The 15979-nt window shown below is 34.5% G+C and overlaps 2 protein-coding genes across 2 annotated transcripts in view; both read left to right on the top strand.

Annotated features, from left to right (window-relative positions):
- Window positions 1–11866, top strand: part of LOC131044232 (uncharacterized) — a 108308-nt gene extending 96442 nt beyond the window's left edge. Inside the window, exons 11-12 of the mRNA XM_057977514.2 lie at window positions 11085–11173; window positions 11268–11866. Coding sequence (XP_057833497.2) covers window positions 11085–11173; window positions 11268–11587 — 409 coding nt within the window. The 3' untranslated portion in view covers window positions 11588–11866. The remainder of the gene's footprint in view (window positions 1–11084; window positions 11174–11267) is intronic.
- On the top strand, window positions 1114–3475 carry LOC131044233 (uncharacterized). The gene is made up of 2 exons (XM_057977515.2): window positions 1114–2995; window positions 3079–3475. Exons 1-2 carry the CDS (start codon window positions 2504–2506, stop codon window positions 3271–3273), a joined length of 687 nt encoding a protein of 228 aa, XP_057833498.2. The 5' UTR covers window positions 1114–2503; the 3' UTR covers window positions 3274–3475.
- Window positions 11867–15979: the final 4113 nt, after the last annotated feature.

The raw sequence follows: 15979 nt of genomic DNA, 5'->3' as shown, positions 1-15979 counted from the left end.
CAGACTCTCTTGCTAAGTTGGTACTCAGTAGAGGGGATTGGTGTCTCTTGTGGGTTGGTGCCTACGAAGTTCTCTATAAAAAGCAATATATTGCTGTGGTTTTCTCCCGCAAGGGTTTCCACATAAAATCTTGTGTGCATCTTGTGTTCTAATTTGCTAAACCTTAATCATGTGGATGCTTTGATTAATGTTTTATGATTGCTAAATTATAATTTGAGTTGGTCTTATACTGATTCATCCCTCTCTCAGTAAGTGTGTGTGTTTTCTTCATAAGTGGATGCTTATTTCTTTCATACTGCATATGCACTTCATGGAATAAGTGGTATTGGCTGGCTTGCCGCCAAGTGCTTTCCTTTCAGTTGCTACATTTTAGATAATTGTAATCATAAACACATATGTTCTCACCTTGCCAACTTCAAGATCTGGGTAATCAGAAAGTGGAAGGGAAGTTGCTTTGTGTCTCATTTCCAGTTGCTTGTCGACGGGAAGCAGCAGGCCACGACGGCAGCTAAGAGACGGCAACTGCACAGTTATGTGGATTTTTATTTACTTTTAGATTTATTTTTTTCAGTTTGTTTAATGAAACATAAAGCTTTCAATTAATGATTTATATTTAAATTTATTTAAATAATAAATGTTAGATATTTAAATTTAATTTAATGTGAAATGAAAATTATTCACAATCTTTGATTTAAAATATATATGATAATGATATTTATATTTTTACAAATTTTCAAATTACAAAAGACAAATAGTTCAAATATTTATAATTTAAAATAATAATTATACAAATTAAAATTAAATATCAATATGATATTTAATTTTAATTTGTATTATTATTATTTTAAATATGAATATTTTAATTATTGTGTATTTTAGAAGTCTGTAAATATATTAATACGGTTTTAGGTTACTTTAAAAAATTATTAGCGATTTCACTTTTATAGTTTACTTTAAATTAGATTTTAATATTTAACATTTATTATTTATATAAAATTAAATTTATTGTTAAATATTTAAATTTTAATAAATATTTTTAACTTGTTGTAGATAGCATAATGGCAATGACTGCTAGCTTTGTTCCTCAACGGACTTTCAAAACTGACCCAAATTCACCTTTATGGAAATATGTCAAAATAATAGACCAAGTAAAAGGTGGTGGAACATTTAATTGGATTGTAGTGTGAAAAAAACTAGCTCCTACAGCCGTGTCAAAGCCCATTTTTGTGCCATTCCCCAACAAGGAATCAAAACATGTCCAAGAAAGGATGGAAATGGGTTGCCACCTCAACAAATAGCAGGATATATTAGAGAGCAAGAGGAAGCAGATGCAAGAGTTGGTAATGCCTCAAACCATCCTTTGTTGAAAGGAAGAGGAAGTGGATCAAAGAGGCCCCCTACTTCTCCATCTCACAGTAATTTTCCTGATATCGTGGTACAGAGCCACCCATTCTTGGGCATAATTGATGAAGAACCTGTTATTGTGAAGAGAAGTAGGGGACCATTAGAAAGAGCATTTAAAAATGATGATAGAAAGATTACAGATCAATCCGTTGGAAGATGTCTATATGCAAACGGTTTCTCATTTAAAGTGGTACGATCACCATATTGGCAGGATATGTTGAGAAAGGTAAATGAGGCTCCGCAAGGGTACACAAGGCCAGGTTATGAGAAGGTGCGTAGCACCTTACTAGCAAAGGAGGTAAAAAGCTTAGAAAATGCATTGGCTCCCATTAGAAATTCATGGAAACAAACAGGGGTGTCCATCATTTCTGATGGATGGAAGGATACCAAAAATTGACCACTAATTAATGTAATTGTAGTGTGCCTTAAAGCGGCAATGTTTCCGAAAGCTGTGGATTGTGAGGGACAGGTGAAGGATGCACAATTTATTGCTAACATCCTTATACAATGCATTCAAGATGTGGGATTTCAAAATGTTGTCCAAGTAATAACGGACAATGCATAGAATTGTAAAGCTGCAGGTATGTTGATTGAGACACGGTTTGAACACATATATTGGACACCTTGTGCTGTCCACTCTCTCAACCTCATGCTACAAAAGATGGGCAGGAAAATACATTGGATCAAACAAATTTATGCTGAGGCTGAAGAGATCCAAATGTTCATCAGAAACCACAGCATGTCACAGGCCATTTTCAGATCATTTTCACAGTTGGAGTTGCTAAAGGTAATTGAAACACTTCAATTTCTAAAATCTACATTCACTTAATTTATTTTTTAAATTTGATCATGTCTTCTTGTATTCTAATTTTTATTTTTATTTTTTGAATAGGTTGCTGAGACTAGATTTGCATCCAACACAATCGTCTTGAGGCGACTTGTGAAGGTGCGGGAGCCACTTGCTAGCATGATAATTAGTCAAAGTTGGTCCCTATGGAGGCAATCCAATACTGAAAGGGCAACAAATGTAAAACACATGATCCTAGATGACACTTGGTGGGATTGAGTGGAATATCTTTTGAGTTTCACTGAGCCCATCATGAGTATGATTTGTTATACTGACACGGATAACCCATGTTTGGAAGAGGTATATGATGGCATTGACTTGATGATTGAGGAAATGAAAGTCATCATCAATGCAAAAGAACAAGATCCTGAAGAAACTTTCTTGAAAGAGGTTCAATCTATTTGTGTTGAGCAGTGCAACAAAATGACCACCTCACTACATCTACTTGCATTTGCATTGACTCCCGAATTTTATAGTGATGAAGTACTTGCTAAGCCATCAAGGGTACCACCATATAGAGATTCAGAAGTTAGTGAAGGGTGTAGGACAACACTTACTAAACTCTTCCCTGATTTTGAAATGGAGGATTTAATGTCAATTGAGTTTCTTAATTTTGTAGCTTCCAATGGTCAAAGTGTTTCCGCTCTCCGTGACAAGTATAAGAAGGATGCTCATTCTTGGTGGTACCTTAATGGCCATACATCACCAAACCTTCAAACTCTTGCAATCAAACTTTTATCGCAAGTGAGTTTCTTGATTTTTATTGTTCTCTAAATTTATATTTTTTACTATTGTCACCCTCTAACTTTGTGTCAATTATTCAATAGGTTGCTAGTTCCTCTTCATCTGAGCGAAATTGGAGCACATACTCCTTTATCCATTTAGTGAAACGCAACCAATTGGCAGCAAGTAAGGCGGAAGAGCTAGTTTATGTGCATTTAAACTTGCGCCTTCTTACTCAAACAAAAAGAGTACAAGGATGGGAGCACAAAGTTTTGGGATGTAGATCCAGAGCGAACTGATTTGGATTTTTCAGCTGCCACACAATCTTTACTTTCTGGGGAGTCCAATAGCCAATTTGCTGCTAGTGCAAGTGGCAGTGAGGCTGCATGTGGTTCCACTACTCTAGCTACATCATCTAATGTCAATGATGATGTTGATCTTGATCTTCCTAGTGACCCATATGATGCTGATTATTAATTGTGTTATTTTATTGTTGAACCAATGAACAATGAACTCGATATATCTATCATGATTCATAACTGATTCAAATTTTGACAAGTGGAAATTAGATTAGAATTACATTAAATTTGTTATATTTATATCATATATGATAGTTCCAAGTTTTGTTTAGCATATGGATGATATTTGCAATTCTAAATTTAATTTTTGTTTCTACTTTTTGGGCTGCATATATGTATATATTTATGATTTTTACATTTTTTTGTATGGACATACCCAAACCCCCCCCCCCCAAAAAAATTACCATACTGGCGTATCGTACCTATGTACCTGTACCCGTACCGGCAACTTAGATAAATGTTGATGATAGGATATGAGCATTGAAGTGACAAACAAAGAAGGTAACGGAAAGTCAGGTTTGAAGAGAAATGCAAGAATTCAAAGAAGAGAAGAAAACAAATGAAGTTCATAGTTCAAGACTAATTGCTCCAGGAACTTAGCATGAAGAGAATGTCAGTCTAAAGAAGATATTGAAGAAAAGATCATTTTCCTGATACAGAAAAATAGAGCAGGTGAAATCTCTTAGTAAAGCATATTACCAAAATCTGTAGGAAGAAAATGTAAACTAGTTTGTATATATCGGATTTTCTATATTGCTTTGTTCATGAGAAAGACTAGCATAGGGAGAATTTAATTTCCTGGAGCATTTTGTTGACTGTAAGAAGCTATAGAAAAATTTAATATAAACTATTGTCATTCAACTTTTGCGTCCAAATTTTATTGAGCATGTTGATTTGTATTTATGGTGGCTACATTGAGTAGTTTGTAATCAAGCCCCTAATCTAGGTGTGCATCATTGAGCTAGCAAGTTCAGCTGTAGTTTTATTTGTGATCTTGTCATTTCTACTCTTTTAATTTTAAAAGATCAATTACTCTCCCAACAAATGAGATATCCTTTGTACTCACTTTGTCACGTCTTCCTTTTATGTGCTCATCAAAAGATCTATGTAATTTCAACTTGCTTGTTTTTGAGCATCTACCTTTTCCAATCAATGTTATCTTGTGGCTGTACTTCTACATCAATTGACTCATCTTGCCTAAGAAAAGAATAAAACTAGACATATCAAATATTAGGGGGATATCCAATCCTTCTGGTAACTCAATTTCATATGTATCAGAGCATGATCCTGCCAGCCTGCAGGGAAAAGCTAAACACAATGAAATGTATTCTATTCAAAAGCAATTTGAAGGTCTAAGAAAGGGATCTATAAACTTAGTCCAAAAATAAAATCAAGTTGACCAACATTGCATTTCTATATATGTATGCCTTTAACTACTTCATGACTAATGATTGTTGAGCATGCTTACTCAATGTATATTTAATGTGTGCTTTTCTCATGAATGCCTTGTGTTTGTTTCATGACTGATATGTTTTCAGCATGTATGCCTTGTGTCTTATGTGCATTTACGTGTTGCTTCATGACTGATGTATATCCACTCCATGAGTGCCTTTCTCATATATGCTTTGTACCTTACGTGTATTTATGCGTATTACTTCATGTCTTACATGCTAGGTTACTAGTACGGCTAGGTTTTCCCTGAAATCCGGGTACGATTCACCTCGGATTCGGATTCAGACTGGAATCCCTGTGGAATTGAACAGGGTTCCTCCATTTCATGGCTGAAACGTATCCACTTTTTGACCCTCGGATCTAGACGTATTTAATGTTGACATGGCATATTTTGGGCGTTTTTCCGACGAATCACGTCACACACGGTTTTCAAAAGGTTTTTTTTGTTGACTTATGTGGTTTTCGAAAGGCTTAAACCCTAAAACAAAAAGCTAGAGAAAACGTATTTTCTCAGTTCGTTTGTCTTCCATGCGACGCGACGCAAGAAGAAAAACCGCTCAGGAAGAAAAACCCTCGATTGACCCAGTAGTAGGCGATGACACAGCAGGTGACGACGACCTAGCAGTAGGCGATGACGGGTAGCGAAGCAGCAGGCCACAACTAGTGCTAAGAGACGACAACTGCACACGTATGTGGATTTTTATTTTTTTTCAAATTTTTCTATGGTTTTACTTTTACTTTTAGATTTATTTTTTTCAGTTTGTTTAATGAAACATAAAGCTTTTAATTAATGATTTATATTTAAATTTATTTAAATAATAAATGTTAGATATTTAAATTTAATTTAATGTGAAATGAAAATTATTCACAATCTTTGATTTAAAATATATATGATAATGATATTTATATTTTTACAAATCTTCAAATTACAAAATACTAAAATAGTTAAAATATTTATAATTTAAAATAATAATTATACAAATTAAAATTAAATATCAATATGATATTTAATTTTAATTTGTATAATTATTATTTTAAATATGAATATTTTAATTATTGTGTATTTTAGAAGTTTGTAAATATATTAATACGGTTTTAGGTTACTTTAAAAAATTATTAGCAATTTCACTTTTACAGTTTACTTTAAATTATATTTTAATATTTAACATTTATTATTTATATAAAATTAAATTTATTGTTAAATATTTAAATTTTAATAAATGCTTTTAATTTGTTGTAGATAGCATAATGGCAATGACTGCTAGCTTTGTTCCTCAACAGACTTTCAAAACTTACCCAAATTCACCTTTATGGAAATATGTCAAAATAATAGACCAAGTAAAAGGTGGTTGAACATGTAATTGGATATGCAACTTTTGTAGTGTGAAAAAAACTAGCTCCTACAGCCATGTCAAAGACCATTTTTGTGCCATTCCCCAACAAGGAATCAAACCATGTCCAAGAAAGGATGGAAATGGGTTGCCACCTCAACAAATAGCAAGATATATTAGATAGCAAGAGGAAGCAAATGCAAGAGTTGGCAATGCCTCAAACCATCCTTTGTTGAAAGGAAGAGGAAGTGGATCAAAGAGGCCCCCTACTTCTCCATCTCATAGTAATTTTCCTGATATCGTGGTACAGAGCCACCCATTCTTGGGCATAATTGATGAAGAACAACCTGTTATTGTGAAGAGAAGCAGGGGACCATTAGAGAGAGCATTTAAAAATAATGTTAGAGAGATTGCAGATCAATCCGTTGGAAGATGTCTATATGCAAACGATTTGTCATTTAATGTGGTACGATCACCATATTGGTAGGATATGTTGAGAAAGGTAAATGAGGCTCCACAAGGGTACAGAGGGCCAGGTTATGAGAAGGTGCGTAGCACCTTACTAGCAAAGGAGGTAAAAAGCTTAGAAAATGCATTGGCTCCCATTAGAAATTCATGGAAACAAACAGGGGTGTCCATCATTTTTGATGGATGGAAGGATACCAAAAATCGACCACTAATTAATGTAATTGTAGTGTGCCCTAAAGGGGCAATGTTTCTGAAAGTTGTGGATTGTGAGGGATAGGTGAAGGATGCACAATTTATTGCTAACATCCTTATACAATGCATTCAAGATGTGGGACTTCAAAATGTTGTCCAAGTAATAACGGACAATGCAAAGAATTGTAGAGCTACAGGTATGTTGATTGAGACACGGTTTGAACACATATATTGGACACCTTGTGCTATCCACTCTCTCAACCTCATGCTACAAAAGATGGGCAGGAAAATACATTGGATTAAAACAAATTTATGCCGAGGTTGAAGAGATCCAAATGTTCATCAGAAACCACAGCATGTCACATGCCATTTTCAGATCATTTTCACAGTTGGAGTTGCTTAATCTAATTGAAACACTTCAATTTCTAAAATCTACATTTCACTTAATTTATTTTTTAAATCTGATCATGTCTTCTTTGTATTCTAATTTTTATTTTTAATTTTTGAATAGGTTGTTGAGACTCGATTTGCATCCAACACAATCGTCTTGAGGCAACTTGTGAATGTGTGGGAGCCACTTGCTAGAATGGTAATTAGTCAAAGTTGGTCCCTATGGAGGTAATCCAATACTGAAAGGGCAACAAATGTAAAACACATAATCCTAGATGACACTTGGTGGGATCGAGTGGAATATCTTTTGAATTTCATTGAGCCCATCATGAGTATGATCTGTTATACTGACACGGATAACCCATGTTTGGGAGAGGTATATGATGGCATTGACTCAACAATTTAGGAAATGAAAGTCATCATCAATGTAAAAGAGCAAGATCCCGAAGAAACTTTCTTCAAAGAGGTTCAATCTATTTGTGTTGAGTGGTGGAACAAAATGACCACCCCACTATATCCTCTTGCATTTGGATTGACTTGTGAATTTTATAGTGATGAAATGCTTGCTAAGCCATCAAGCGTACCACCATATAGAGATTCAGAAGTTATTGAAGGGTGTAGGACAGCACTTACTAAACTCTTCCCCAATTTTGAAATGGAGGGTTTAATGTCAAGTGAGTTTGCTGATTTTGTAGCCTCCAATGGTCAAAGTGTTTCCACTCTTCGTGACATGTATAAGAAGGATGCTCATGCTTGGTGGTACCTTAATGGCCATACATCACCAAACTTTCAAACTCAATCAAACTTTTATTGCAAGTGAGTTTCTTAATTTTTATTGCTCTCTAAATTTATATTTTTTACTGTTGTCACCCTCTAACTTTGTGTCAATTATTCAATAGGTTGCTAGTTCCTCTTCATTTGAGCAAAATTGGAGCACATACTCCTTTATCCACTCAGTGAAATGCAACCGATTGACAGCAAGTAAGGCGGAAGAGCTAGTTTATGTGCTTTCAAACTTGGGCCTTCTTACTCATAAACAAAACGAGTACAAGGATGGGAGCACAAAGTTTTGGGATGTAGATCCAGAGCGAACTGATTTGGATGTTTCAGCTGCCACACAATCTTTACTTTATGGGGAGTCCAATAGCCAATTTGCTGCTAGTGCAAGTGGCAGTGAGGCTGCATGTGGTTCCACTACTCTAGCTACATCATCTAATGTCAATGATGATGTTGATCTTGATCTTCCTAGTGACCCATATGATGCTGATTATTAATTGTGTTATTTTATTGTTGAACCAATGAACAATGAATTCGATATATCTATCATGATTCATAACTGATTCAAATTTTGACAAATGGAAATTAGATTAGACTTACAGTAAATTTGTTATATTTATATCATATATGATAGTTCCAGGTTTTGTTTAGCATATGATGATATTTGGGATTCTAAATTTAATTTTTGTTTCTACTTTTTAGGCTGCATATATGTATACATTTATGATTTTTACATTTTATTGTACGGACGTACCCAAACCCCCCTCCAAAAAAAAAATTGCCGTACTGGCATATCGTACCCATACCCGTACCAGCAACTTAGGAAAATACATCATAGAAAAACTCATAATCCAGCTGATTGAAATAATTAGCTTTACTTTCTAGTTTTAATGACGAATAAAGTGTTTTGAGACATGTTTCCACTACATGAAGAATACTGGGTGAATAGACTGTAGAAGTAACCCAGAGGCAAAAGATAAGTGCAGGAGGTGTTTGAGGATGTCTTGGACATGTTGCTGCCCATATAACTTGTGAAAATAGTTGTAGTGGACAAGTTTGGCTACGATTGTTCCTGTATGACAGCTTCCTGTACAATTAAACTTAACTCGTATAAGCCAAAATTTTTAGACTTATGCATCCATTTAAAGGTAGGGCATTTCTTAGTGTCTGGAACATTTTAAATCTACCAAACAATTGAGTTGCTCGTTTGCAAGTACAAATATACTCCTGTAGTTATTTTGGCATTCAAAGTGGATTTTAGTTCGGTATGGAGTTCTGGGATGCTTCTGTGCTAAGTGCATAATGAAGCATGCAGATTAAGGTAGTTTTCCACTGCAAGACAGGCTTCTAAAGCACTGTGGAAGTACTATTGAAGGCCCAAAGTGTTCTTGATGGATCAGATTGGGTAGTTGGCTTTTAAACATTGCATGATGATAGTGGAGATGAGGATGCACAATTTTGTTTTTGTGGATTTTTCCTTAATTCAGTTTCTCCACTGTAAATTCTTGTTTTAGTATGTACTTTTCATTTTGGTTTCAGTCTTTTCATTTCTTAATTCATTCTATTCAAACACTACACAAATTCAAGCTCTGAAGCAAGCATGGAAAATGCATGTTCATTTTATTGCAAACATAGTTCTTGTTTGGAACAGCAAGAAGAAATAAATTTCAGTCATAAGTTAAAGAATCGGCATATTTCTTTGCTGTAGCATATTTTACTTGGAATTGGAAGTCAAATGTTGAAACTAGCATGAAAAGGGTGTGAAATCTGATTTTTAGTTTTGTAGGCAAGTATTTGAGCTTGTACTTGAAGCAAATTGGATAAAAGATATGGATGACAGCCTATAGCTGAAGCAAACATCAACTAACTGACGTATGTATGTGGTTTAAGAGCATTAAGTCAACACATCAATAAATTTATATCATTGTTGGTGAACCGTGTATTGGTACATCCAGTCAATTATGGATCAAAGTTTCAAACACTCTTGTTTTATCACATACAATGACCAGCCTTTTTCCCTTAAAAGTTTACATGTCATGTGACACTTCTGTGCACCAGTATCTTTGATTCTTAAACTACTGGTGAAAAGCAGAACGAAAACACAAGTTAACCTCAATTATTTTCCCTTTGAAATGAAAAAATATTTTAAAATCCAGGAGCATACTGGGATTGTAATGGGAGATTGTAGCGGAAGCATGTTTGGACTTCCATTCAGATAGATCCAGCCAATATTTCTATACAAATTTTTTTTCTTTCTATGGCCTCTGTTAAGATAAATATGAGCAGAATGCTCTCTTATAAATGAATCTTGTCGTGATATTGCAGTATCCCTGGATCACCATAATGATGTTTTAGAATAGAAACCTTATGTTTGACTTCACAAGTCATTCCGGATGGAACATATTTCATCTTGTTAGATTGTTTTACACAGCTGGGTTGAGTATCTTAGTTATGTTATATTATGTTTTCTGAAGCTGAAGGATATTAGCTTATACAGTTATACTGGAAATGGAGCATTTTCAAAAACATCTCACAAAAAGTCATTAGTCACGGTAATACCAAAGTGTTTTGTTTTCTATTGAATATAGTTGGAAAAATGAATTTGAGGTTTGTTATGCAAGTGTAAGTCCATTCCTCTTGTGATACAGAGATTTACGATTCAACATGCTTGCACTAATTCTTGTCTATTCATATCTCATTGTGCATAGCATGTTGTAATCTTATTTAGATTACTATTGTACTTCTATGATTCTGTCTATTTGAAATTGAGGCTCTGAAAAATCTCAGCAGCTTGAAATTTTGGCTTTGATTTGGGACTTGGCAAATGAAATTTATTAAATAATTTTAAATAACATGCAAAATAATTTTAAAAATACAAAGCATAAAATTAATTTAGAATATGAAATTGTTTAATACATAGCAATGAAAGAAAATTTAAAAAAAAAATCTGTTTAATGGCAACTATTCACCAACTATGTTTCTGGCACTTAACTCACGGAGCATGGTTAGCTCACAAGTTAGACAAGTACTTACTATTTTTAAGACTAAGCTTCTAACTATTAGTGCGTGGACAATTCTGAGCTAGTGTTGAATTAGAAGAGGTGTACTATCTGATTGCATTTTTTGTAATTTCCTAAACAGGTCAGCGTGGCCCCTTGATGGAATGAAATTTGACACTTTGAAGGAGCAACATGCAAAGCGCAATCCAGAAGATTTGGTCATTGATTATGGTCAGTATCAAAAAAATTCCTTCATTTCATCCTTTTACTGCTTGCTTTTGATTATTTCACTTAAAAGTTGACATCCTGAATTTGGTTGCAACAGAGGACCAGTTTGAGTCTGAACCAGAGTATGTAACATCTGATGATGATACAGATGTCAGTCATGCTTCTGATACCACTGAAGCAGAAGATTTCTACGAGGGAGAAAAGGACAGACCTGTTGCTGATCTTGGGAGTGGATGGGGTAGGATCATATTTTCTCCTGTGAGAAGGGGCAAACATATCACTATGGATATCTGCCATGCCACAAAAAGAGATGGATCAGAAGGCTCTCTCGACCGTGTAGTTATTTCTAAAAGCAAAAACCCAACTCTTCACCATCAAGCTCACAGATCTTTTTGGGGTGATTTGTGGCCATTCTAAAGGAGGTTCAATCAGATATGTGCACAGGACAATCTCTTATTTTAAAGGACAGCCTGCGGTTATTTTCTCCTCTTGCTCTTGTTACAGATAGGAAAGTCCCTGAATCCATGATCTTAAACAAAAATGGCTTTACATCTTTGACCCACATGTCACAAATTTGTTTGAGTTAATAATCATCCAATTGGTTTTTACAGCTCATGTATTCTAGCTTACTTTTGTGTATAACATTCTTCACTGAATCTGTGAAACATCAGATTATTATATATGATTTGCCAACTACCCTGGGTCAGATATGCCATGGGATGTGTAACATATTATAGGCAATTGGGACATAATGTCATCTTTGTACAAGGATACATTAATTTATGTAAGAACATCACCTAATTTAAAAAAAAAATATTTACCAATGAAACCCAACAAGAATCAAAGCACATAAACATGCAAAATAGAGATTTCTGCTAACACAAAATTCTGATATATTTGACAATATGTCATCTCTGCTGTTACAAGGGCTGCTCCGATGTTTTGCATTTGATTTACACCTGTTATTCAAGTTTTGATGCAAATATAAATACAACAAAAGTACCATATAACACTCTAACTGAACATTAACTTGCAAATATATTCAAATACCTTGAAGACAGAAAACAATAGTCGATTTGCAGGTCTGAAAAAGCGTTTTGCAGGTTATAGCAAAGAATACTACCTTTGATACCACTTTTCCAACACACCAGAGTGATGAGCACACAATGAGCAGGGAGAGTAGAGGGGTGTGGGGTGGATCAATATAACAACAAACTTTTACTTTTTTCAACTTAATATCATAAGCATATCCATTACACATTATCATTCACATAAGAACTAACTATCATGTAATACAAATAGAACACAAGATATACGGGGAAACCCTTGTGGAAGAAAACCGTGGTAAATACTTGCTTATATAATAATCTCACAAATTTTGTAGGTTCAACCTACTAGAAGTACCAACCCCTCATTCACTTAGAGGCACCAACCCCTCATTCAAAATTGTCTTCACGAGAACTATATAACACTCTTCTTCAATTGGCTCCTCTTAGGAGGGTGAGTTCTCCTCCCGGGATGATGTGCCTCTTACTGTTGCTGATGCTGTGGTTGATGCCACTGTTGTGGCTTCTTCCGTCTTTGAGGATTCTACTCCTGTTGCCCCTGTTTTGCAGCTCCGCTTTACTCCTACTGATTTTGCTCCTAATGCTATTCTGTAGCAGCACTCTGCTGTTGCTACTGATTGTAACCCTGCGGGGTCCTTCCCGATTGATCTCTCTCTTGATGGTCCTAATGACAGTAGTGCCTGGACCATGGTTTGTTGCAGGCAGAAGGGGAAGTCTTCTCCCCTCCCCCAAACCCCTCATCAAGGCTTGGGTGCCTCTACCCTTCCTTGAGTTGGGTTTGGGTTGTTGTTGGTTTGAGAGGTTTTTTCCTTTTTGTCTGTATGACCTTGTTTTTTCGGAGCTTGATCCCATGGTTTGTTCTTCTCGTACTCCTTGCAGGCTGTTGTATTAAGAGTCAACACCCTTATTCTTGCTGCTTTCTTAATTATAAATGCTCTTCTTCAATCTTCTGTATTAAATCTGGTATAGACTGATTATAAAACTCCCACAATGTGATCATAATCTTCTCATGACAATCTGCTATAAATTCTTCACAAGTCTGCTCATACTTCCTCTCTAATTCTGCTCATATATTTCCCTTTGATTCTGCTCATAGATCTTTTAGTCTACATGCACTCTTTTACTGAAATATGTTTTTTATGATTTCTTCATTATGTGCTTCACAAGGTCTTCATAAATCTTGCAGTGTATATAAAATGAATATACTTCACACCTCTCACTTCAATCAACTCTTCATGATGATTTTATATCTTTCATGTACCCTTTCAAGAAAGGTGTGAACTTCAAAGAGTCATCCTTTTTAAAGGAGACGTCCCTCTTTTTAATTTGATTGTTACTTTTTAATTTCCGTTGCTTTTACAAGAGAACATTATTTGTTTAGTTAGTAACATTCCTTAACACAATCAAACTATTTCATCATTAACAAATCTGGCTTTTACACATTCAAGGATAATGCTATTCTAAATTCCTGCACACATTCTTTTTTCATTGCTTGCTTTAAGTGAATATGCTAATCCTTACATAGTTCGCTGCTTTGTGTTTTCTCTAACAAGCATTTTGTAGTTGGCTCTAAGCATATTGATCAATGTTAATTATGAAGTTGGCTGTTCATTTGTTCATAAAGTTGGCCATGTAACTCAAATGGAATACAAGATTACATGGAAACCTTTACAGGAGAAAACTGCGGCAAATTACTTGCTTATATAATAATCTCTTACAAATTTTGACAAATTTTGTAGGTTCAACCTATTGGATGCACCAACCCTGCATTCAATTCATGAGAACTTTCCCACTAGAGGCATCAACCTCTCATTCAATTTGTATGCACTTGTCCACTAGAGTCCCCAATTCCTCATTCAAAATTGTCTTTATAAGAGCTATAACACTCTTCTTTAATCTGCTCTATTAAATCTGCTATAGACTGATCATAAAACTCCCACAATGTGATCACAATCTTCTCATGATAATTAGCTATAATTTCTTCACACGTCTGCTCATGCTTCCTCTCTAATTCTGCCCATATATTTCCCTTCGATTTTCCCTTTGATTTTGCTCATATATCTTCTTTTATTCTACATATACCCTTATACTCAAATCTGTCTTTTATGATTTCTTCATTACGTGCTTCACAAGGTCTTCATAAATATGCTTTTACAGGCTTCATATATTGTTGTGTATATATAATGAATATACTTCACACACCTCACTTCAGTCAACTCTTCATGATGATTTTATATCTTTCATATACCCTTTTAAGAAGGGTGTGAACTTTTTCAAGGAGTCATTAAAGGAGATGTAACTCTTGCTAATTTGATTGTTTCTTTTAATTATGCATTGTTGCTTTTACAAGAGAACATTATTTGTTTTGTTAAAAACATTTCCTTAGCACAATTGCACCATTTCATTATTAACAAATCTGCCTTTTACACATTCGAGGATAATGCTATTATTAATTGCTGCACACATTCTTTTACCATTTTTTGCTTCAAGTGAATATGTTAGTCCTTGAATAGCTCGCTGTCTCGTGTTCTCTCTAACAAGCATTTTGTAGTTGGCCCCAAGCATATTGATCAATGCTTATTAAAGTCGGCTGTTCATTTGTTGTTCATAAAGTCGGCCATATACTTTCTTCAATAGAATGGCTTCTCAAATTAAATACTTTCTGAAGTAATCCCTTGTAATCATAAACTTTGTTATCAACCTTCCTTGAAGATAATCTCGTCTTATTTATCTGTTGTCTAGTAAAACTCTAAACTTGCATCTTAATCTGTTGCCGGCTGGCTTCATTGAATTGCTGCATATAAAATAACTTTCATCTTGTGTTTATTCTTTTCAGCAATAATCAAAATCCCAACTTCCATCGTTGCATTATAATGTTGGTTTGTATTGGTTTATTGTCCTATACTTGCTTGTTTAAAGAAGTCGACCTTGCATTCATAAGTGTTCTTTCACTTGTGCAGATGTCATCGTCATAAATTAATATTAAACCTGTCATCATCATAAATTAACATTAAACTTTAAATTGCTGTTTATTTATTAGATCGCTGCTCACTATCTTGGACATAAAGATTGTTATCACCCTTATACGTGATGAACTAAATTTATATGCAGATATCCTTTACATTGTCATATCATCATAGTCTAACAATAGTGTCTTACATTGCTCCAATATACTTCACTGTTGCATTCACTGCTAAACTATTTGGTTCTAATTGCATCAACCTTATTTATGATGCATAGGGGTTTCTCTTTGTAATCTGAAAAATCATGTCCAAATATCATTGTTGACATACATTTTGACATGGATCATAATGTGTTCAACATACTCTTTATGACAATATTGCTTCTTATGTTTGTCATAAATGACAAACGTGATATTCAATATTGACTATTCAATTTGACATCAATGATAACTTGTCAATCAATGCTATTGATTCATAAAAGATAATGAACATCTTTTTGACATCAATGCCACACTTTCCAACAATCTTCCCCTTTGTCATTGATGGCAACATAATTCTCTCATTTTCTAACTTTCCTTTTTTAAATCTTCCCCACTTTAACATCTATGGCAAAAGGATGTTCATTAAACTTCTAACCTCAAATAGGTTATGGGAAACATTCATTCATATACTGACATTCAATGCAACAAGAATATACATCTCCCCATGTTGGAGATTCTCTAATGCTTCCCCTTGTTTTAATATCCCTCTTTCTATATTTCTTGATTCTTTGTATTATG

This window comes from Cryptomeria japonica, chromosome 6 (assembly GCF_030272615.1).
Source record: "Cryptomeria japonica chromosome 6, Sugi_1.0, whole genome shotgun sequence".
In the NCBI taxonomy this organism is placed as follows: domain Eukaryota; kingdom Viridiplantae; phylum Streptophyta; class Pinopsida; order Cupressales; family Cupressaceae; genus Cryptomeria; species Cryptomeria japonica.
Note: the sequence above shows the minus strand (reverse complement) of the source record. Positions and strands in the feature narration are given on the sequence as shown.